We start from the raw sequence: 25621 nt of genomic DNA, 5'->3' as shown, positions 1-25621 counted from the left end.
CATGCAGGTGAAAATAAGATTGCACTCGCCTCTTCTAGGCTATGTAAAGCCTTTTTAAAAGGCACCTTCCTTCTGCACCCTCCCATCAAAGATTCGGTTCCTCCTTGGGATCTCACTTTGGTTCTCCAGTCATTAGTATCTCCCCCTTTTGAACCTGCTGCATCAGTGGATCTAAAGTTCTTGTCTTGGAAGACAGCCTAGTGGTATTGCATCGGCTTGGAGGGTCTCTGAGCTGCAGGCTTTGTCTGCCGTGCCTCCTTATTTGGTCTTCCATAAGGACAGGGTCTCTCTCCGTACAAATCCTTCATTTTTACCCAAAGTGGCATCTCATTCAAGCATAAACCAAACAATTAATCTACCAGTTCTCTTTCCAGATTTTCAGAACAAAGGGGAATATAAACTTCATTTGTTAGATGTTCATAGGCAACTTTGTTTCTACCTTCATAGAACACAATCCTTCCATAAGTCCGATCAATTATTTGTCTCATTTTCCAAACCTCGTTTGGGCAAGGCCATTACCAAGGTTTCTTTAACCAGATGGGTCACTCTTTGCATTCAACACATTTATGAAGCCAAGGGGTTATCTCCTCCTGGTCTGATTAAAGCTCACTCTACCAGGTCCATGGCAACTTCCGCTGCATTTTGGTCTAAGGTTCCTTTGGATGACATTTCCGCAGCAGCAACTTGGGCAAATTCTCATACTTTCATCTCCCATTACAAGTTAGATCCGATTTCCAGAGGAAGAGCATCCTTTGGCTCTGCGATGCTCAGGAATATCCTTCCATGAGGGCCTCCCAGGATTTGTTGAGCAGCTGGGGACTCTGTCCCACAGGTTGCAGATAAAATGAAGTTAACTACTTCAGATAAAGAAGTGATATAAAACAGGCAGTTGTTACAAATTCTTATGCAAGATCAGTGTCAAATATCACTTTGCATTCTTATTAAAAATAAGAAGGCAAGATTTGTGATGGAAGTGCTTTTTTAAACCACAGTTTATTAAGTTCAAATGACAAATGCTTCCGTCCTTGTCAGAGCTTCATCAAAGAAGTTATGTACTCACCATAATGTTCCATCTGAGTATACTTCATTTTTCTGCAACCTTCCCACCCTCCGTCCCCCTGGCCTTTTCATGTGAATAAACATGTTAGGTTTATTTAGTTGAGTTGCTAATATGTATAGTTGCAGCAAACTCGATCTGAGGGAAGATAGAAGATGGTGGTGTATTATGGTCAGGGGGAGGAGCTCGGAACTTGAAGGAGATGCTAGAAAAAAAGTTGTTGGCTCGGATCTGATATGGATCCGTATACCCACAGGTTACAGAAAAATGAAGTATAACTACTCAGATGGAACATTATGGTGAGTACATAACTTCTTTGATGAAGCTCTGACAAGGACGGAAGCATTTGTCATTTGAACTTAATAAACTGTGGTTTAAAAAAGCACTTCCATCACAAATCTTGCCTTCTTATTTTTAATAAGAATGCAAAGTGATATTTGACACTGATCTTGCATAAGAATTTGTAACAACTGCCTGTTTTAGTGATTTCCTCTATAAGTAGTTATTTGTTGGGGTGTAAAGCTATTTGTATATTTTAGAGGTTCGGGAAGAGTGATCTCTCTTTCTTTCTCTCTCTCTCTCTCTCAATGGGTAAGAAGTCATGAAATTGTTTACACTCTGATTTCTTTTCAGGGAGATAGCCAGTTGGCAGTTAGAGTGTGGGGAGGGAGCTTTATGACGCTAAACAGTTGTATCCTGGGCAGGATACAACCCCACATAGCCAAGGGCTACTTCAACATTGAGTCAAAAGATCCCATTATCAGGGGAGTTGGCTCCTTTAAAGTGCTGCAGTTTGAAAAGGCTTAATTGTTTATATTCACATCAACAAACTGCAACACTGTGCATCTGTTTACTTTAATTTTAGATGTTTCTTTTTATTATCAACATTTTCTCGCCAGCAGTCTCAGTTGCATGCTTATCTCAGTGCCAGTTATGCATTTTCTGACTTCATTGTGTGAAATTATTCACTTATCTAGTACCGGCAACATCTTATTTCATGTTTCTTTTAACAATTTGCACACTCTTTGGAACACATCTTTTCTTTTGCACATTTTTGAAAAGAAAATTCCCTTATGTGGCATGAAAAGCAGTGCAGCTGTTCCTGTCATGCTTGTAGCCAGACATGCCATATATGAGGCATACATTTCAATTGCATGAATTGTTTTCTCTGTTGCTGTTAAATATCTTTTGTCATGGCTGTATTTTCATATGCATTGCTTTTTGCAACATATTCTCACTTCAGTTCTCAACTTTATTTCACGTGCATTTTTGTCTTGCAGCAATTTTCTTATTTATGTTTTTAAACTGTGTACTAGTAGCTTCACTTGGCAGACATCCAGAGCTTTTAGTAAGGGTGGATCTATTTTTAATAGCCTTCCACTTGTTTCATCATTTCTTATACCACAGACAAGTGGAGTCTCCTAGTTGCTGAACTCACCAGTTTGACAAGTCTTTTGTCTGTGCTTTTCAGCTCATATTTGTATTATTTTTAAGAAAAGTCAGGTACCTTCAGGGCTTTTTTCGGCGAAGTGCTGAAATATGACACTGCATTTTTAGGTTTCCCAGGTGATTCCACTTGCAGTGTGGAGATTCCCCAAGGCATTGTGACTGGAGTGGCAAGTTGGAAGAAGCTGACATTTTGTGACAGCATGCTGAATTGGCATCTGATTGGGAATGAATGTGTGTGCACCAAAGCCTGTGCTTTTTCTTGGCAAAAAGTGTGGGAGGAGCAACATTTGTCTTTGGAGATCTACTATTTGCTATGGTAAGTACATTGCTCTTCACAGCTGCAGTTTGACAATTGCTATTTATAACAAAGGAATTGCATTTTTTTAATTCCTTATAAATTTGTCTGTAGTTTATACATTCATTAAGACAGTAAATTTTAGTGCAAATGACTTAACTTTTTATTTCCCTTTCAGAACAATACAGCAAAAATAGTTAAACAGTTGAGCAAATCTAGTGAAGATGAAGGTGAGACTTTTTTTTATTTCCTCCTCATTCGTAAAACAGGTGGGGAGTTTGGAGTGGCATAGTGCTAAATGCAGTTCTCAACCTCTAATTCTGTATTATTTCAGAACTTCGGAAAATTGCAGCATTGCTAGTGAATGATTGGATGGCAGTCATACGCTCCCAGAGTAACTCTGGTCCAGCAGGTAGAGTTTTCTTACATATTCTGCTGTTCCTTCTGTAACGTAGGCTTTCTAGGTACCTAACTGAAATAGGTCACTTTGGGTTTAATAGAGTGTTGTATAATTGGCTGTAACTTGCCATCTGTTGATGAAGTAATGTTCCAAAAGAGGCAAATTTATTTCCCACTTTGAAGGATGTATTGTTTTTTTCAGGTGTCACAGTAGTTTGTAGGTTCCTAGATATGTACAAGGCCAACTACCCTTGTAGGCCATTTTAAGCCTAGCCAGTTTCCCTTTTTGTGTTCAAAGTAACCTATCCCATCTGGTTATAGATTGACCTTACCCATCCCATAAGTCTGTAACTATATATTGCCCCTAGTAAGAGTGACTGTGATCACACAGTAGATAATTTGAGGGGACACATGAATAGGATAAAGCATTTAGGAGCTCCATCTGTCCATTAGTAGTGTAGGGGCAGTTCTTGGGCAATTTCTTTGTTTCCCATCCATAGGTCTAAGTTGTACTTTAATATGGACAGAGGTGAACTTTGTTTTTTTTGTGGATTGGGAGTCTGTTGCATTTGTCTTAAGGATCCTACTGTTTGACCTGTACACCTTTAGAAGATAATACTGGAATTATATGTGAATCACCATAGCTGACCCTTTTCTTTATTACTACAGATGATTACATTTTCTGTGTAGAACTTTAGCATTTTTGTAGTAAATATCTAAACTGACTAAATTTTGACTGCTTGTGCATGGCTTACATGTGAGGTCCTTGGGTAGTCCCATACTCCATGTACCACAGTAGTAGTTAAGAAACATAAACATAATCGGCTTTTTATGCAATGTAAGCATGTTTTAGGTTAAAAGCTGTGCTATTTAAAAAAAATAATTTGAAGTACATAATTGGCTTTTTCTACAGCATACCTGTGATTTAGATTGCATTTTTTCTTTAAATAATACAGTTTTTATTCTGTAAGCTAAATTTGGTATAGCCTACCCATTCCCAGTGTGTACCTTGAAACAATTATCTAAGTTGACAGGTATACTGGAGAGTATGTGTACACTTGGGAGATGTACTACTATTTAAAGTAGGAGGCTGTCATACATCTGCTCATATATGCCAAGTTTATGGATTTTTTTTCTTTATAATCTTATTTCTAGAAAAAGATAAGAAAAAAAAAGAAGACAACAAGAGATCACCTGTGCATGACAAATCTCCAGATGGGAAAAAAGAAATAAAGTTAGAGATGAAAGCAGAAGAAGTAGAGAAAAAGGAAAAACCTAAAACTGTGAGAACCACTGCACCTAGCCATGCCAAGTTCAGGTCAACAGGTAAGACTGAGCGGACTGCAAGGGCTAGATGAATGTAAGAATATTGAATACAATTCCAGCATTGCAAGCGTGTCTTTACAATTCCAGCATTACAAGTGTGTCCTTATTTTAAGGACTTAATTGTGGGCTTTCCTTTCTGTAGAGGAAGTGATCTGCATAGCTTTTGTATTCTAGAGGTTTTCTCCCTCTCCCTACTCTAGCCGTTATGTCTTCCACCTCCTGGATGTCTCCACATCACAGTAGAAAAGGTACAGTCAGCCATCTTCTGTTTTCTTGTCCTCCGTAAGGAATACTAAGACTTGTTGCAAAACAAAAGCTTTTTTGAGGTACAATATTGCCTATTGGGTGCCCAAGTCTTGAATGCCCTTAAAGAAGGGGAAAGGAGGATGGGAAACTGGACTGAAGCAGTGACCACACAGGAATGTTTATAACTGACAAATTGATAACACAGCCTTATTCTGTTTTCTAAGTCACTGCTGCAGTCATGAATTCAGGGGTTGACTCCCAGAGTTTTCCTTTACTGTCCTTTGGGTGGTTGGTATTCCTGTGGAAGAAGGCAGCATCCATTTAAGGAGTGATGCAGCAAATTCTGTCCTAGTTACTTATGTAGTGTCCATCTTACAGTTTTTTTTTGGAGAAGACCTAGATAAGATAGGATGCCACTAGTAAGGACTGGCCCTTTAGGGATGATACTGTGGTAAAGAATGATCCTGTCTGTCCTGGCACCTGTTGGCCATTGAATTTGCGGCATAAAGTAATAAAATATGAGGTCCATTTAGAGAGTGATTTCTATGAAGTGTGCAGTCAGTTATCTGCAAAAGCCACAAAACCGCTGATGTGTCTTTCTGTAATCTAATCTTTGGTCTTATCCAGGTTGTTGTGCCTTAGCTATTTATAAACATCTAGGGAATGGAATACTGTTTTCCCTTTGTTTTGTTCACTCTTTGCAGTTGTATTAAGTTGATAATTTCAGATGAAGAAGGGAGGAGCCCTTTAGTCAGAGTGGCATCTGAAACGTTCACAGACAACAGGCTGTAATGCACTAACACGTTTCCTTTTCAGATGTGTGTCTGCCATAGCTGGTATTCTTCTTTGGCAACATTGTGCTGTTCTACTCATGGCAGTTGTTTCTGCTCTATCTTAAACTGCTGCTGTTGCTGTTTTTTTCAATCAAGTATTTTTCCTATATTTTCTTTCCTGGTTTGTGTGATAGATGGCAATGCCTTTAAGAGGTGCATGCATTAGTACAAAGTCTTTCCTCAGGTTAGGCACTCCATCTTTTTGTTTGGGTGAAGAGCATTTTAATGCTCATTGTGAAGCAAGTGAAAATTTCATCTTGGGCATTATCTGGGATAACTGGGGAAACAGTCTTGTTCAGATTGAAGCAGCTGTCTCCTCCTTGTGGGGCTTTAGCCTGGAGTTTCCTCTTGATCAACCCATTTTGGGCTAGAGTGACAAGTCCATGTTTGAGAAAACCAAAGATAGAAGTCAGGAAAAAGGGAAGGTAGGAGTCTGTGAGATGAGCCAAGTTGGGCAGTTTCATCAGCAGCCAAGTTAGATAAGTATTTTACTGAACTATGATGGTGAGGAGAGAAAACCAAATCGAATGATAAGTTTTTTACCACACAGGCTATGTCAAGTATTGTCTGCTATGGTCATGTTTTTTGTGTAGTGATTGAAAAGATAAGATCAAGAAATGCAGGTGATTGAAATAAAAGTTTTTAGAGTAGCTGGGCTCACTTTCTTTAATAGAGCTGATGAGCTTGGCTATCTGGGATGATTTCTGGTTGCCACTTCAGGTTGAGAGGAGTCTGTTTAGATGGGTGAGGCACCTTATAAGGGTGGCCCTGAGCACTTTTGATGTGATGTGTACTACGCGTAGTCTACGGAGAGGCCCCACAACAAACCAAGGACACATTGAGAAGGATTATGTCTCTCCTCTGGCCTTGTAACTTTTGTGGGAGTCCTACAGCATGAGCTGGAGTGTTCTGTAGAAGATAGAGAAGTTTGCTGCAGTTGTTTTCACTGTGACTTTCACCAAGGAAAACTGTTTAGAAGATGGGTGGATGTATTTTTCCACTAGTGTTGCATGCTTGTTTATTGCAAAATGCATTTCATTGCCATCAGTATGCTGTTTGTTGACAGGGTGCAACGCAGTAAGCAGCGGTTATTATAAAGCTAGTGTTCTTTAAGCGTCACTATTATGTCTTTCTCATATTGTCAGGATACAAAGGGTATTATGAGGGGAAAAAAGATGGTAAAACTTCACATCAGGAGATTCCTTCCAGCAATTTTGGGATGTAACAGATTGAAAAAAATACTTGGTAATGTTGAGGTGTTAATACTGCATGGAAGATCAAAGTTCAGTGAAACATATTTTTTTTCAGTTTCTGGATAACGTTTCCTTTAATTTGCTTGATGAGACTTGTTTCACACATGATCCAATAACTCCAAGGACTCCTGGAAGTTGTCTTAATTTGCTTCTCTCAATTTTGTTCCTGTATGATCTTGCACTAGTGATAAATGTATCAAGACATGGATATATTACAACTAGGAGTGTCTTGATTGTTGGAGTTGTTAAAGATGTAGGGTATTGCATAAGATGTGAAATACCTGAGCAGTGGTACGCCCTTCTCATTTATGTAGGGTATGTATCTCGCCCTATGGTGTTTTCATGCAAGTGTTGCAGTGGGAGGAGAGTCTACAAGGTTGTGAATTAAATTAAAGCTCCTTTTATTCATATCAAGTTTGGGATACTCAAAGTAAGGGGAATTAAAGCATGTATTCAAAATATTTTTTTACACAAAACCATGTCTGAGCATGTGAAAAAAATGCAGTCCAGAAAACGCAAAAGTCCCTGTGCAAAAATTTGCACATTTAAGGTGATTGGCTTTATTTTTAATCCAGTATTGCACAAATCTGTAAATTAAGTTCAAGAATTTGTTGTCGTAATTTGCTTCTGTGACTTAGTTTGGGGCTTTCTATGATTTTTTTTTTCCTATCCACTAATGTTGTAGGGCTGGAGGTAGAACCACTGGTTCCAGCTGCAGCAAAAAAGAATGTTAGTGCATCTCCAATCAGTGAAAAGTATAACCTAAAACCAGCACCTCTGAAAAGACAAAGGTAAGATGTGCCTTTTTGCATAAATTTCTATCATTTTCTGAGTTTTCTACTATAGTAGCAGCACCTTGAAATGTCATAAACTGTACAGCACTTTAGTAATGCTGATGGCAGAACAAAATAGAGTTGCCTTTCTGTAGGTAATAACGAGGAGGTGCTAAAATGGGTTCTAGTTTTCCATATCCACTAGGTGGAAAATGCAATACTACATGTTTGCATTTTTACAAGGCGTGTATATCAGGTTAAAATGCAGCTCTTGAAAGGAGTCTAGATTCCTTCTGCATTAGGACCTTTTCAGATACCATTGTAATCGTCCAAATCCTATGAAGTTTGTAAATGCCTGTTGGTTTTTAAACAAAGCTAAAAACCGCCACAAAAGAAACGAAACTCCAAAATTTAATAAAACAATAAATGTAAAGTGCTTTTTGTCTAGTCAATTGACCGGACTTCTTCAGACAAATTAAGTAAAATCTACACAGCTTTAAATACTGTAGCATCAGTTACTCATGTGAAAATCCACCAATAAAATACAAGTAAGATAAATTCTTAAAACCATACTCTCCAAAATACAAACTTTTTATAACAAGTATGTTACAACATTCATTAAAATACAAGTAAGGTAAATTCTTAAAACCATACTCCCCAAAATACAATAACAAGTATGTTACAACATTCATTATACAATAATGAATGTTGTAGCATACTTGTTATAAAAAAGGTTGTATTTTGGAGAGTATGGTTTTAAGAATTTACCTTACTTGTATTTTATTGGTGGATTTTCATATGGGTAACTGATGCTACCATATTTAAAGCTGTGTAGATTTTACTTAATTTATCTGAAGAAGTCCAGTCAATTGACTGGATGAAAAGCGCTTTACGTTTATTGTTTTATTAAACTTTGGAGTTTCGTTTCTTTTGTGGCGTTTTTTTTTAGCCTTGTTTGTTTTTTGTCCTTTACCATGGTTTTTAAACAAACTCAGGACATGTCCTTGGAAGTGACACTTATACTTTGTTACTATGCCGGGAATAACACTGTTGTTTAGGCTCTTTTTTTTCCCTGTGGTTAGTGTTGCACAGAGAACTGCATGTACTCCTGTATTCAACATCTCTGGACTAGCAGTTGGCTTTCTATATCTGCAATGTCTTTGCAATCTGTTCTTCACACAGAGCACATTCACTGAAAACATGACCTAATTTTGATTTGTTAATGTTTCAATTCTCTCTTTAAGCAGCTCTGTTCTACTGCCACCAGAAGTGCCACCTGCAGAGAAAAAATATAAACCATTGAACATTACTCCAAATGCTGCAAAGGAGATTAAAGTGAAGATTATCCCACCACAACGTAAGTTTGCATCTGCTGACATCCTGTGGTAACAGTATTTTGAGGAAAGATGGTTTTAGTTTACAGAACAACTTTCTCTGCAATAAGTATTGTGCAGTACTGCTTGTATTTATATAACCACTGTAGTAAAGAACTTTGGTATCTTATGGATTGTAAATTTATTTCAGTAGTTTTTTCTTGTTGATTCCTTAAAGGGAGAGTCTGTTAAACATTGTGGCTTTACTGGTTTCATGGGAACTGCAGAAGTTGCAGAAATGTCACAGTAATTTTTAAAAGCAGTCTGAAAACTAAGAATGACACACTATACTTCAGAGAAATTGCCTCATTAAGCAAAGAAATTCACTGCACTATGGTGATGTGACATTCTTTACCCCTTCACCTATTGTTCTGCAACAGACTGAATGTTTACATGATAACTTTGACCCCCCCACACTTGCCTGCTGCCCGTCAGTCCCCTTGGTCATTTGATCCCTGTAAAGGTGTAAGACTATCATTGAGGCCATCATGCAGGCTTCCTTGAGGGTCTCTTTCTTAAGCCCTAATCCATATAACTGGTGGCTGAAGTCATTACCATGAGGGCCCATTGTGTACTATGTTGCATGTGAGTGCTCCCAACCAATTGCTAATAGAGCTGCTATCACCAGTTTGGTCAGCCAAGCCTATTTCTCTGACTGTAGATGTATTGCTTGCAAGCTTCAAATTGCCTTTGATAAGAACAGCTACTGGCCTTACCAGTCCCACCCTTGTTTCCCACTCCTACCCTCCCTATCTGGCATTTCCAACATCCAAGCTGCTAATCAAACTAGTCATAGTCCATGCTTTTTCTGTGTTTGTTTTGGTGTATTGATTTGAGTCATGAGAAGCCCTTCATCATCTGTTGTAGTTCCTACTTGGAGATGTGTATAAAAAGAGGAAGGTATTTATGTATTGAATGGAAATGCATATAAAATGGGGACAGTTTCATGCTCATTAAAGGAGCAGCATCATTTACATACTGTAATTTCTAACAACATCTTATCTTGCAGGTGGCAGTGGTATGTATTTGGTAGGATGGGCCCACTATTTGCATTTCATCCTGTGTGTGCCTATTTCTTTCAGCATTGTAATCCTTTAGGAACATTGATGTCCACAATCTCACAACAGGAAAGTTGTACTCATAAATGACTTATTACTTTACCCTACCTTCGCGATATATAAATTCGAGGAATTCCAAAATTAATTTCAGTTTTTGAACTCCATAATTGCTGTTCCCCATAGGAAAGTGCAGTTTAGGTTTGCGTGCCTACAGTGATTGGAGCTTGGGAGTGTGTGTATGTATGAATGAGAGGTGTGCATGTACACACGTGTAATGTGTGTGTGCACATATTGTATATTTATGCATGTATATGGATGTGGGGAAAGGGTGGTGTGTGAGGTGGTGAAGCTCCATGGGTGGGCTTCTCCTACACAAAAAATGCTTTTTTTTCAACTTGAAGCTTTGACCGGTGTATTTAGGGACTTTGTAATCAAGGAACCTTTGGGGAAGGCGTTCAGAATTTTGTATAGCCACTAATGTTGCCCCCCCCCCCCAAACCAGTACAGAATGTCGCCCTGCTAGACAGGGGTCCAGGGAAGTAAATATTGTGGGAAGAAATAGCCAGGGAATTATTATGGCTAGGCTTTAATAGGCCCTAGGGCCGTTAGCCTAGTACCAACCTATGAATGCTTCCAGGTGTGGTCTTATTTTTATGAAATTAAATTTAATTCCAGTCTTTCTGTAGCAAGAGCTATTGGTGGGTGTTTCTCTGTTAACACAGGAACCAAGCTAAGCAAGCAGTTAACTGGGATCATAAGATGCCTAACCATATACACCTTTAAGTAGATTCACTTAAAATTTCTTGCCACTCTTGTGAATTCTGTGCAATAGTAAAGTGTTTACCTAAGCAGCTGATCTTAAACATGTCTGATATGTGGATTTCAGAAATGTTTCTGGAGTTGTCAATATCTGTACTTGACAGGTTTCTGGACAAGTATAGTACTGATTATTCAGATAACATCATGCCATCTGTAATGTGGCATTTGCTGGGTCCATGGATATTGTTGCTCCAGAATTTTTACTTTCCAACACTATTATGATCCAGAAATGCTAGGTTAATTTGGGGCTTCTTGAGTTGCAAAGGAGGGGATAGAGGTTGGAGTACATACAGAATAAGGTATATCTGATTGAGGACAACCTTGCATTATTCTATGTACCAGACAGAGGTAGTTCTTATCTACCAGTATTCTTTTGGGCTGCACAGCTTTTGTAAATCAGAGCTTTATCGTCTTAACAGCTGTAGTCTAATGTGTGTCATTTTACTTTGTCTTGAACCAATTTTTTTCTGACTTTTGAAGAGAATGTAGCAGAGAGATGACACTTTTTAAGATATTTAGTGATTTTCTTACAAGTGAGAGATCAGACATTGTACTTGGTCATGCTGGCTTCTTGGTGTTAAGTAATTAAAGGTCTTAACTGTGATCCTGGCAGTGGAGGAAGTTGGGAGTAAATGTTCAATGCCATCTTAATGCTCTCAGGGGAGAAGGAAGCAACAGGGTCCAGCTTTAGTGCTGATGCCAAACAGTGATTTTAGTTAGGCAATGAGCAACACCTGAGCTGGCAGTCTGTGTTCAGTTTGCTAGCAGCCTAGTACTACAGCTGGAATCTGTTGGTTGAGAATTGCAGGCCCTGCCTCAGGAGCTTGATTATTAAGTCACAGGGAAGGGTGTTAGGGACCAAAACCTCCCAGCCTTAAAGGTTGTCTGCTTTTTTGCTGACCTATCCTGATACCTGTCTAGCTAAACTGTGGATCTGAGGAAAAAATGGGTTACTTGGTCAGCAGGTAGAGAGGTGCAAATGAATGGTGGTGGGTTTGGTCTAGAGAAAAGATAAAGAAAAAAAAGTTGAATTCAGTTGTCACCTTCCTTGCTGTCTACAGAGCTTTTAATACTGTGGATCATGAGGTTCTTCTGGATCATCTTCAAAACCTGTTGCAGCTTGTTCAGTGTTGTGCAAGTTGTTTGTGTCTTACCCCCTCAGTTTTTTGTTTTCCAGGGGATGACCCCCTGGGAATTTTCTTTGGAGTTAGTGGTTGTACAGGGCTTCCCATCTACACACTGTATATGCTGCCATTGAGGTTGGTCATGCATGGCTAGAGGGATTTATTGTCACTGTTTTGAAGATAATGTTCAGTTTTGCTTCTCTTCTCAGGGCTTTCTTTTCAGTTCTACCAACTAACAGGACTAGACCGCATTTTCATTTGGATACAAAATTGTCAGCTTAAGGTCAGGCCTGCAGAAACTGAGGCTGTGCTTGTTCATGGTATCAGTTGCCCTTCAGAGATTCTCATTTCTAACCCTCCTCATCTCCTTTGGAGTTGATCTGTTGTAATTAACACCTAAGGTGAAAGATACAGTGATTGTACTTGACAGAGAGCATTGCCATTGAAGGAGCAGGTATGAGCAGTTACCAGGTATTATTCATCATGTGCAGTCATAACCTTATGGAGCTTTGCTAGCAGCTGCTGTCCAAACACCTGACCAGACTTTCAGAGCTAGACACTCTTCTCTCTTGATTGGGCTATAATGATTGAGGAACTATATGTAGAGCCTTTGTTCATAAGCTTACAGTAGATACATTTTGTAATTCGTTTTTAGGAGTATATTTCTTATTTCATTTATACTGATGTAATGGTTGTAGATTGATTTTTAATGTTTATGTATTTCATTTGTAGATTCTTTAGGTTTTAAGCACTTCACAAGTATGAGTGCACACTGCTTATTCACTTGAGATGACAGTACAGGAGGAAAGCTTATTTTTTTGACAGCTTTTCATTGAACATTGTTTTAACTGATGGTTTTCCTTTATTATCTTACTCCTGCAAGGCTTGTACTTTGTGTTCTGATGTTAAGGGAGAATCAGACAGCATTAATGTATGCCCTGGTATCTTTAGTCAGCAGCATTTTGCAGTTTGGCTGAAATTAAATAGTAATGTTATCTCTTGGTATACAAGCAAAACAAGTAATTATAAACTTGAGGTTTGCATTTAATTGTTTGCATATTTTGGAGGACTGTTAGTGCATCCCAATTCTAGTTTTCAGTTTTTTTTTTCCAGCTATTGAGAGCACTGGGTTCCTGGATGCCTTGAATTCTGCTCCTATACCTGGCATAAAATTTAAGAAGAAGAAGAAGGTCATGTCACCAACATCGACCAAGGTACATTTAATTGAAAATGCACATATATTTCATGAGGCCTGTAAATTAAGTACTTTCTAAGTATTTGATAATTTGATATTTTTTTTCTGCCAGCTAGAAAAGTTAGACTGGGGAGAATGGAGATTAATTCTGACCTGATCAGGCTGTAGCACTTATTTGTTGTCATAACCAGTAGTAGTATGGTGGGATTAGGTTGCCAGATTGGAATATTATTGATTCAGTAACATTAGTAAAGAAATTATTTACTATGCGTTCAGAAAGAATAGTTGCTTCAGATTGTGTAAAAAAAAAAAAAAAAAAACTGCCAGGGAACAGAACATACTAGACATTGTTTGTGTTCCTAAAGAAATTACTGTTACTTCAAGTCAAGTTTTACCACCATTGATGTGCAGTGACCATGGGGTTATAAAGGTTAATTTGTTGCTAGATAGTTCTGTCAAACTGAAATCTAAACCAATGCACAGAAGATTAGTTACAGATTACATAGAAGTAAAACAGTCACTATGTAAAATTAACTGAAGGTATGTGTTCAGTGAAAAAAAATACAGATGGAATGTGGAAAGTATTGCAAAGAGAAGTTGTTTTAGTGCAAAAAAAAAAATGTTTAACATCGGGATCTAGGCAACAATGTCATGGGGGTTATATTTCCATATGAACAAAGATACCCGATGGTGAGAGACAAAAATGTAAGAAATCGAAGAGAGGTTGAACTTCATCTTTGAAAACTGAAATAAACAAGCTAAACAAATTAAGCATAGTGTGAGACAAGAGCAAGAAAAATTTAAAGAAAATGTATATAAAGATATTGAGCATAATAGGAAATCTTTTTATAAATGCACAAGATGTGGAAGTAGTAATGACATAAATTGATAAACTGTGTGTAGATTATAAAATTTATTCTCAGACACAACAAATTATAGATATATTTACAAAATCCTATGCAAAATAGTTTGGCTCCACAAAGCGGGTGAGAAGTTGTCCTAGTGACATCCAGGACATCCAGATAATCGCAGAAACTAGAATCAAATTACATTATATTGAAAAAAAGAACTGCACAAACTGGATCCAAACAAAGCACAGGGAAGAGACGGAATTGGTAATAATGACTTAAGAACACTTCAGCAAGAACTTTACAGTACCATTATATCTATTATTCACTAGGTTATATAAATATGGGTAGATTCCTCAAGACTGAAGACATGCACTTATTAAGCCTGTCTTTAAGGGAAAGGAGAGTAGGACAAACCCAGAGTCATATAGACCCTTAAGTCTACTTTCATGTTGTGGAGAAAATAATGGAGAAAATAATATTGGATAAGTTTATTGTCAGAATTGGAATTGTTGTGGCTTGAAACCATATATCAGCCTGCGTATGTTGAAAGTAGATCCATTACTACCTGTAACATGGTGTTCTATAACAATATAATAGCTGTGAATCAAAAATTGTGCTGTGATGTAATTTGCATAGATTTAACTTCAGCATTTGACAGGGTCATACACAAAACTGATCGGTAAAGTAGAATAACTAGGTATCAATGTATTCTTTATAAGATGGATAGCTGCATGGCTTTACAAATAGGATATGGCAAGTATCATACAGCAACTGGACAGGTGAAATTCTTGGTTACAGTCAGGGTATCCCACAGGGCTGTGTCCTAGGTCCTTACCTGTTTAGACTGTATCTTTCAGACGTAACTTTTTCATCAGAGGTGTTGTTTCGTCTATATGCAAATGACCTGAAATTGGGTAAATTTATTACGTGTGTTACAGATAAGGCATTACGTGTGTTACAGATAAGGCATGTCTGCAAAAGAACTTGACTAAAGTAACCATTTGGACACAGGAGAATAATATGCTGATAAATACATCAAAAACTAAGCATATGAGATTTGGGAGACATAAACTGAAAGGTAAATATTTAATACAGCACGCAGTGATTGATGTTCTTCGTGTTTCACTGTTGCAGTTACCACATTTGGGTTATCTGCTTGCAGTAGCCCTCAGTCAGCCTGATTAATAAAGTCTTGGGTCCTGCGTCGGTTGCTCTCTCTTCTTCCTTGATGTCAGGTAGTCAGGGGTATAAAACACGCAGCCGATGCCATTACATCAGTCTTTCTTGCTGTGCGGTGCCCGAAGCAGAAGCAGTTCACAAGTGCCAGTCAGCCGACTCCTGAAATTTTCATTTTCGAGTTTCAGAACCGAAGTCTTCAACTAAAAATTAAGTACCCCGTTGGGGAAACTGTTTCTTGCTCTAAACCGATGTCAGTAAAAGTAAATAATTGCACTTCTTGCGGAAAGCAAATACCTCATAAAGATTTTCATTCGTACTGTATTCCTTGCCTAGGCCCTGACCACAACGTACCTTGCTATTGGTTTTGTGCCTTATTTAAACAACGAACTATCCGTCTTCGGCATATTTTTGCTTCTAAATATTTTGGTGCTCGGTTCAATTATCCAGATATGTTTTCGGTAAGCCATCCGACTACCGACATTCTGAAAAAATGCAAAGATAAAGACAGAGACAGGCCGCCTAGGTCCAAAGCTGCCAACGATGCTTCTCCTAAGCCAGTCCCCAGTTCGCCGGTGCTCAGTGAGGCGCTTTCACAGCCCCTGATACCTGCTACTTAAGATTCGCAGGCCTGTACTGAGACCCATTCGGAGTCCAGTATGCCGCGAGATGCTTCAACTGTAGAGCCTGCAGATGTCTGTACCTTGGATGGGTGCAGAGCCCCTGTGCAGGTACCGGCTTATGAGGGTGTATTCAGGCTTACTGACTTGCGTATCAAACCAATGACATCTTCTTCTTCAAGGCCTAAATCTCGAACTATGCCTAGAAAACCAACACCCAGAACGCATGGTCAGGCCTCTATGCCTAAAAAACAAATGATAAGAATGGCTGAAGACCTTATTATTTTAATCAGGGGAAGCTAACCTTCCCCTCTAAGAGACCTAGGACTGAATTTGCTTATGATACTTCTGACCAGGATTCTGAAATTTCTGTTTCCTTTGATGACCATGATTTACTCTTATATACCTATGAGGATTCTGATGCTGAGGATTCTATTCCCCCCACCCCCCCAGAGGATTTCTCTTTTGGTGAAACCTTGCATACTCTTAGGGAGCATTTTCGTTGGGAAAGTCAGGATTTCTCTGATTCTAAAAAGAGGCTTAGGGATTTCTTACTTCTGCACCAGCACAGGCCTTTAGCAATCCCTCCTGTACTAGACATTGTTGATGTCTTTTCAGAATCTAGCTTGGCCTCCTGTCTCTCTACCTCCTGCTCCCAGAAAACCTGATAGATATTACAGGGTTCCTGACTCTCACAAGTTCCTTTTCAAAAATCTTACTGCGGATCCTGAGACCATTTCACAGGGACCCAAGGGCATTAAATCTACTACTGCCAAAAATCCTACCCCCTCTGATAGACACTCCAGGGCGCTGGATAGATGGTTTAAGAAGGTATTCACTTCTGCAGCCTTGGCCATCAGGGCCTTAAACTGCCAGTTTCATATGTTAAAGTATCAGCAGCATATTATTGGATTGATTAAACAGAAAAGGATGTTGATTCCTGATTGTGCTGAAAATAAAGATTTATAGGATTTAATGCATTCTGCTGAATAGGTTGGAAAACATACCTTGCAATGTGGTTTTGATTCACTAGAGGCATCTTGCAGGGCTGCTGTCACTGGGTCTGTACTTAGAAGGCATGCTTGGCTTAAGGAGCAATCCTTGCCAGATCATGTTAAAGCTAAATTACTGGATGCTCCCTTAAATCAGGACCGCCTGTTTGGCAACAAGGCAGAAGAAGTTCTTAAAAAGATGGAAGGAGAAGCTAAATCTATGCAAACTGTTAAAGATTTCTTACAAGTACAACCTCCAAGATTTAGTAAGCATTGGCCCATTAAGAATTGGTCCTTTCCTGCCTCTTCCAGGCTTTCTCAGACCAAACCCAGATCCAGCAGAACACCCAGGCTTCAGTCCCAGGGTGTGCACAGGACTAAGCAGTGGGGGGCCCCCACTTCCAAATGTGGGAGTAGTAAAACTCCACCCTATGGTAAGCTGTCTCAATGACTTTAAAACTTCCAAGCACTTCTCCACTGACTGCCCCTTTGTGGGGGAAGATTGCTCTACATGCAAAAAAACTGGGAACTCATTACCCAGGACAAATGGATTTTAAATATAGTTTCCCAAGGATACCGATTTCACTTCCACACGTTACCACCCCCAAACGGTTGGCCAGATCTACCCAAGTACTCTCTCTCTTAAGCATAAAGGCTATTCAAACTGTACCAGAAGAGGAAAAGGGACAAGGTTTCTACTCGAGACTTTTCCTGGTACCCAGAAAAGACAATTCATGGCGTCCTATCCTGGACCGGTCTACTTTAAACACCTTTTTGGTGATTCCAAAATTCAAGATGCTAACTCTTCACCAGTTGCTTCCTATGCCAGGCAAAGATGCTGAGTTGGCAACACTCGAGTTAAAGGAAGCATACTTGCACATCCCAATCAGGGAATCTTGCAGAAGATACTTACGCTTCAAAGCAGGCTACATGCACTATCAGTTCTTTGAACTGCCCTTTGGCCTATCTACTGCGCTCAGGGTATTCACAAAGTGCCTAGCTCCAGTCATTGCATTTTGCAGGCAAAGAAATATTCAAATATACCCATACCTGGACGATTGTCTAATTCAGGCAGAAAGCCAGGACATACTTTTGAATCATCTGGCTTTTGTACAAAGGGTGCTAACTTGTCTGGGGTATACCGTAAACAAAAAGAAATCACACCTGGTACCCTGTCAACAAATTATATTCCTGGGAGCAAGCTTGAATACAACTTCCCAAATGGCTTTCCTCATGCCAGAGAAACAAATTCATTTGACAACCTACTTCAAACTTGTGGCCACAAAAACCCTGCTATCTGCAAGGCAAATACTGCAAGCCTTGGGGTTCATGGCCTCCTGCATTCTTTGAATTCCTTTATGCAAAACTGCATATGAGGAAACTACAATGTTATCTAAAAAGCCTATGGTGTCAACATTCTCAGGATCTAGTAGCAATGTTTCCTATCATACCTTGCCTACGGTTAGAGTTACTTTGGTGGGCAAAGGCCTGCCACCAAAACAAGGGACTACCATTCACTCTACCCCCTGCCGCCCTAACCTAACAATAGGCACATCAGACTAAGCATGGGGGGGGCTCACCTGGCAGGGAAGTGCATTCAGGGCAAATGAAACCCAAGTCAAATGCACCTGCATATCAATCAAAAAGAAATGTTAGCTGTACAGAATGCTCTGACAGTCTTCAAGGACCACATTCTTCCAGGACAATTAATGGTAAAGACGGACAGCACCACTGTTACGTGGTACATAAACAAGCAGGAGGGGTACCCATTCTTACCCCCTCTGCAGACTAGCCATGGCACTGTGGAACACAGCCTTGAGCTACCAGGTGCATCTACAAGCTCAATTCCTGCCAGGAAAACTAAATACACTGGTAGACGGACTAAGCAGAAACCTCATGAACTCACACAAGTGGAAACTGGAACCAAAAACTTTCAACATGTTGACAAACAAATGGGGGAGCTCAGTTATAGACCTGTGTGCCTCCCCCCAGAACTACCAATTACACAAATTTTGCACAAGGACTCCCCGCAAACAAGCTTGGAAAGTGGATGCTCTGTCCTTCAGCTGGAAAAACCTATCATTTTTTACCTTTCCTCCTATGCCTCTCCTCTCCAACGTGCTACTAAAGATCAGGCAGGACAAACCAATGACGATATTGATTGCACCAGACCGGCCACGCCAACACTGGTACCCCCTCTTGCGCATTGTGTCACTGTTGGCCCCATGGCACCTGCCTCAGACCCCTACCCTGTTGTCTCAGCAGGAGAACCAGATTTGGCACCATCAGCTTCAAACCCTGAACCTAGCAGCCTGGCTAATTACCTAATCTCTCCTTTACCATCCCTCAGTAAACCAGTGATGGATATCGTTTTAGAGGTAAGGAGGCTCAGTACTAGAAAATCTTATGCTGAAAAATGGAAAAGATCCTGTGCCTGGAACCAGTCTCAAGGGGTGAGCACAGCAGCACCCAACTTACCTCAGATTCTACAATACTTAACTGAGATGCTTCACAAGGGCCTTTCTTTTTCTTCCATCAAAATTCATTGGAATAAATTCTGCCTTTTAAGAAGAGAGGCTGGTGCACTTATTGGTGGTATGTGGTTGTTCGCTTTCCAGGAGGAAGTTCCTTTTTCTAAAAGTCACGCCTCAGCCATTTCAGCTCATTATAACACAGAACCTCCCCTCTTCTCTCATCCACTGCTCAAGCAGTTCCTCAGAGGGTCCAAAAATTTAAGACCACCCAGGTGAGCCCCAACTCCAACCTGGGACCTTAAGTTTGTAATGGAGAAACTCACTCTTCCTCCTTTTGAGCCAGCTACTAGTGCAGGTTAAAAATTCCTTTCTTGGAAGACAGCCTTCCTTTTAGCAATCACTTCAGCAAGAAGGGTATCCAAATTACAGGCCCTTATGGCAGTAGAGCCTTTCATCATCTTTTATGTGGACAGGGTGTCCCTCTGAACCAATCCCTCCTTCACGCCCAAGGTGGTATCCAGTGTGGCTCTTAATCAGTCCATTCATTTGCCAACCTTCTTTCCTAATCCACAGAACAAAGGGGAACGGATACTACACTCCTTAGATGTGCACAGACAACTTAGATTTTACTTGGACAGGACTAAACCTCAAAGGAAATCTGAACAACTGCTGGTGGCATTTGCTGCGGGGGCAGAGGGGAAGGCTATTTCAAAGCAAACCATTTCTAAATGTATAGGCCATTGCATTAATTTCTGCTATAAGCACCATAGAAAACCTATCCCAAAGGGGATCAGACCCCATTCAACCAGGGCTGCATCTACCTCTACAGCCTTTCTCAAGAGGTGTCCCTACCAGGGACATCCTAGAAGGTGCTACCTGGAGTTCTGTACATACTTTCACCAAGCATTACCATTTGCCAATTTTCTCTAAATCCAGAGCTGGCTTTGCCACTGCAGTCTTGCAGGGCCTTATAGCTGGTCCTAATGCTATATAAATTCCTCCTCCCATCCTTAGTTTTGGGAATCTACCCAAATGTGATGACTGCAACAGTGAAACACGAAGAACATAGTACAGTTGTGTACACGTACCATAAATGTAGATGTTTGAGTGTATTCACTGTTGCAGTCCTGGTTACCCTCCGTCCAGCCCCCTGACTTTTTTTTTTGGCTATACCTCTACTCTCCTTTACTATGCTTAAAAGCTTTTTGGTGTATTTGCTTTTTTATTGGAGGCATAACCTTGTATATATGTATATATATTTTATTGCTTCCCATTAAGGGGGCACCTGACATCTGGGGCAAGAAAATCTGATGTAATGGCGTCGGCTGCATGTTTTATACCCCTGACTTCCTGACGTCACAGAAGAAGAGACCGCAACCGACGCAGGACCCAAGACTTTGTTAATCAGGCTGGCTGAGGGCTACTGCAAGCAGATAACCCAAATGTGATGACTGTAGCAGTGAATACACTCGAACATCTACATTTATGGTAAGTGTACACAGCTGTACTATTCATTTAAAGGATCTGGGTAGATCCAGCTTTGAGTATTTCTAATTATATCAACCAATTGGTTAATGATAGTTATAGAACTATAGGTTGTATAAAACTGATTAATAAAGTCTAGGAAATTAGAAATAACATAAATGTTTGTTAGTTTACATTAAACCCAAACTTGAGTATGGAGTAACAATACGGAAACCGTATAAGAAAACAAGCACGAGTAAACTGGTAAGAGTACAGTGGAAATATACCAAGGGCATCCATGGATGTGAAAATTTATCATGAAAGGCTAAAATATCTGAACTTGTACAGTGTCTCTTATAAATATCTAAGAGGACGTCTTATACAGGTATATTGGGTATTTATAGACAACTATCTCTGGGAATGTTTGGGGTTATCAAAAAGTACTAGAGAATAGTCAGACAACCTATTCTATAAGAATGAGAAGTGTGCTAATTGATTCTCCGAGAGAGCAGCTGATATGTCAAACAGACTACCAAATTACATTAAAGCAAGTGCTAGTTATTTTTAAGAACCGCCTGGACACTTACTGGAGCAAGTGTTTTAATATATTGGCAGTCTTGAAGGGCATTAATGCCCGTGCTTTAAATATTTGTATGCATGTACTGCTGTGGCAAGTGGTGTAATTATCAAAAAGGTGTGTGTGCGCGCGAGCACACTTTTGAGCTGGGTTTAATCAGCTGGACTTGCACCCCCCCGACACACATACACGCACGCATCCCTGTTGCTGTACCTATGTTAACACCTTTCACTGAGGGTGCCTGGTTTTGCCGGATTATAATCAATTCAGCAGTCAATGGAACCCAACTCAATGAATTCTTATGTCATTATACATAAGCTATGGAGGGGTATATGTGTGTATATTTAGTTGCCTTTAGGAGAGTGTTCATCCAGTTGCATATATGCTTAGATGTGATTTTTCTCTGCCTCATGTAATAGTCTGACATTTTTGAGTATACGTTGTATGCATTTAGTCATGTAACCAGTCTGGTTATTATGTCAGCAAATCATTAAATTGTTCCGTCTCTTTTTCTCCCTTAGCAAAGTCCATTTGAATCTAAAACTGCAGATGCTAGCTCAGTCAAGCCTCCTTCACCAGAGGCTGCACCAGCACCTCAACCGCCAGTGCCAGCAGTTGCAGTGATGGCACCTGAGCTAATGGAGGTTGAAAGGCCAGGAACTCCAGTACCAGCAGTTGAAGTTCCTGAACCAATGGAAATGGGTGAGCCAATTCCCTCTCTTAGTGGTAAAAATTTGGAATTTGTTGAGTTTTGGTGTTATAGTAGCTTTGCTATAATGATGACTCTGTGACTACTGTTTACTTGATGGCTTTTCTGTTCTGGATAGGTGCTTATTCTTGTGTGTTTGGCTAAGTAGAATGTGGGCAATAAGCTGCCAATTTCCCTTCAGAGTTAGATTTTTTTTCTCTGCATTGCAGTATGAACTTCCAGATCATCATCAAGTATTAGCAGTTGCTTGCTAAGCTGTAAGTCTTGCTTTTCATGGAAGAGATGTAAATTTAACTGTATTTGACCTTTTATTACCTGCCACTCCTGAAGCAACTGGCCATGATTCATACTGATGTTTCTTAGCATTTGCCAAGGGTTCAAGGACTTGCTCCATTGGCATCTATGGATACAACTCTGAAGGTACAGATGTAAAATGGGCAACTGCTGCAGTAGAGTTCTTTAAACATTGGACTTATGGTCGTATGGTCCTCTGTTGTGGAAAGACATCTGGGGTGGTCAGACATCACTGAAGTGCAGCAGGTTTCTTCGCCAATCTAAGGAAATCAGCCATATGCTTAACTGTAAAAGGGGAGAGCAGCCTGAGCCATTTCATCTCTTTCACCCTACGAAGCAACCGTACAAAGCATGTTGTGGTAGCTTGGTTCACAGAAGTCCATAGATTCTTTTCAGATTCATTCTAAGAGCAGTAAGTACACCCTTCTGTGGGCTTCTGCCCCCCCCCCCACACACAAACACACATGTTCTGCTATTGACAAAGTTACTGTCTTTTGATGTTTACATTTTTGAGTGATGCCTATTTTCCAGCAAGTGTCGCTGTAACACTTTTCCTCAAGATTACTTCCTCTAAAGCACTGTTTTTGTTAGGGCAAAGATCACTAAGTTGTGACCTGCAAGCACTACATTTTCTGTAAAAAGACTTTTGTTGAGCCAGAAAATTTTGCATCTATTTTCAGGCACAAACCCCAATAACAGAGCAATGCTGCCTTTAGTCGAAACAACCGTGGATGTTCTTCGTGTTTCACTGTTGCAGTCATCACATTTAGGGTTATCCCTACCAGGGTAGCCCTCGGCCAGCCCTAATACCAAAAACTTAGTATTTCTGCGTCGGTTGCTGTCGCTTGAGGACTGACGTCAGGTCGTTAGTAGTATAAAGTAAGGCAGCCGACACCATTACATCAGTCTTTCTTGCCATGGAGCCCGAAGCAGAAGCAGTTCGCACGAGTGCCAGTCGACCGCTACCTGAGTTTTCATCTACCGAATTGAAGTTGAAATCTCCCCGTTAGGGATCCTTTTTTCTTGCACTAACCGATGTCAGAAAAAGTTAATTGTCTTGCCTGTGGAAAGCAAATACCACATTGAGGCTTCCACTCTTACTGCGTCACTTGCTTAGGCCCAGACCACGACGTCCCCCGTTGTCACTTCTGTGCTTTGTTCAACATCAGAACTATCCGTCGTTCGGCCCTTAATGTCGCTAGATATTTTCACTTACAGTCCTCGAATTCCGATATGGCTTCGGTAAGCCATCCGACAGTAGATCTTCTGAAAAAAACATAAAGATAAAGACAGAGAGCCCTCACAGATCCAAACCTACCGACACTTCCATTAAGCTAGTCGTCAGTTCTCCAGTACTCAGTGAGGTGCTTTCGCAGCCCCTGATGCCCACTTCCGTTGATTTGCAGACCGCTGCCGAAACCCTTTCGGAGTCCGGTATGCCGCAAAACTTTTCGAGTAAGGATCCTGCAGTCGTTTCTACCTTGGATGGGTCCAGAGCAGCTGAGCAGGCACTGGCTTCAGAGGAAGTCTTTCGCACTACCGAATCTCTACACAAATTGATGTCTTCTTTCGCGACTACCGTTCTTTCTAAAATGATAGTTTCTTAGGCCCAGGGTACGAATCACACCCAAGAAACTGACAACCTACTCTCGGGCGCCTGCTACCTTGCCTCAGTCTCAAATGCTTAAAATGGAGGAATAAACCAAGCTTCTCCCTCCAAATGGAAAAAAGATGTGTCCCGTGTAGTTTTGTCTGAACAAGAGTCACATGAATCTGATGCTTCTGAATACGAAGGCATGCAACCCCTCTCCACTTATGAGGATTCTGATGCAGAGGATTCCATTCCTTCAGCCTCTCCCCAGAGGATTTTTCATTTGGGGAAACCTTGCATACTTTAAGGGAGCATTTTCAATGGGAGAGTCAGGACTACCCTCAGTCTAAAATGAGACTCAGGGAATTCCTAGATCTTCCACAACAAAAAGACCCTTGGCCATCCTCCCAGTCCTGGATGTTGTGGAGGATGTTTTCCTCGAATCCAGCTTGACTCCTGATGCCCTTCTTCTTGCTCTCAGAAAACCAGACAGGTACTATAGAGTCCCTGACCCACACAAATATCTTTTTAAAAATCCTACGACTGACCCTGAGGTCATTTCTCAACGGCCAAAAAGGATTAAAGCAACCTCTGCTAAGAATCCCACCCCCACAGACAGGGATTCCCAAGCATTGGACAGATGGGGTAAAAAAAGTATACACCTCTGCTACTCTTGCTATTAGGGCACTAAATTATCAGTTCCATATGCTGAAATTTCAGCAACATACCTTGGAACTCCTTTAAACAAAAACTGTCTTCCTTTCCTGCTTGGGCAGAATCTAAAGAGTTACACGAGTTAATGCATTCTGCAAGTCAAGTAACTAAACACACGTCACACTGTGGTTCTGATGCCGTAGAAGCTTCTTGCAGGGCAGCAGTCACTGGATCTGTCATTAGAAGGCATGCATGGCTTAAGGCACAGCCCCTGCCAAACCACGTCAACTCTAAATTGCTGGATGCCCCCTTGCACAAAGATAACTTATTTGGCACTAAGGAAGAAGAGGTCTTAAAAAAGATGGAAGAAAAAGCAAAATCTATGCAAACAGTTAAGGATTTCTTGCAGGTCCTGCCCCCTAGTTTCAGCAGGCATTGTCCCTCCAAACACTGGTCCTTTCCTGCTCCCAGTAAATCGGCCCAGCCTAGGCCCCGTGGAAACAGACTCCCCAGACAGCAGCCCCAGGGAATGCAGAGGTCTAAGCAGTGGACTGCCTCTACTACAAAACCAGGGAGTTTTAAGCCACTCCCTTATGGTAAGAACTCATAATGACTCACCTCCTATGCCCCCTCCCTCTCCCCACATTCACTTACCCCTAGGAGGAAAACTCTCCTTTCACTCAAGCACCTGGGCTACCATTACCAAGGACCACTGGGTTCTGAACATTGTGTCTCAGGGATACAAATTTTCCTTCCACACCCTTCAACCCCAAAAAGATTCCCAGATCTATCACCAAATCAGTGGGCAGAGGCTCCAAAGCAAATCCTTTCCCTGCTCTCTATAAAGGCAGTAGAGCACATTCCTGCAGGCCAAGGTTTCTACTCCAGACTTTTTCTGGTGCCCAGAATAGAGGGCACCTGGTGCCCCATTCTCGATCCATCCATTCTAAACACCTTCGTGGTGATCCCAAAATTTAGAATGCTCACCCTCCGGCAGCTGCTACCCATGCTCTTCAGGG

General features: G+C 40.6%; 1 protein-coding gene across 3 annotated transcripts in view; it reads left to right on the top strand.

Moving 5' to 3' along the window:
* PPP1R10 (protein phosphatase 1 regulatory subunit 10) overlaps positions 1-25621 on the top strand; it is a 357506-nt gene that overhangs the window by 179433 nt on the left and 152452 nt on the right. For 2 of the 3 annotated variants that reach the window (XM_044084477.1, XM_044084478.1), the window contains 7 exons: positions 2980-3031; positions 3136-3213; positions 4356-4526; positions 7544-7649; positions 8876-8988; positions 13119-13219; positions 21876-22056. In XM_044084477.1, coding sequence (XP_043940412.1) covers positions 2980-3031; positions 3136-3213; positions 4356-4526; positions 7544-7649; positions 8876-8988; positions 13119-13219; positions 21876-22056 — 802 coding nt within the window. The remainder of the gene's footprint in view (positions 1-2979; positions 3032-3135; positions 3214-4355; positions 4527-7543; positions 7650-8875; positions 8989-13118; positions 13220-21875; positions 22057-25621) is intronic. The other variant, XM_044084479.1, reaches the window with a different exon arrangement.

This window comes from Protopterus annectens, chromosome 9.part0 (genome assembly GCF_019279795.1).
Source record: "Protopterus annectens isolate FY-2018-M chromosome 9.part0, PAN1.0, whole genome shotgun sequence".
Classification (NCBI taxonomy): domain Eukaryota; kingdom Metazoa; phylum Chordata; order Ceratodontiformes; family Protopteridae; genus Protopterus; species Protopterus annectens.
This window is presented reverse-complemented; position numbering and strand designations above follow the sequence as displayed.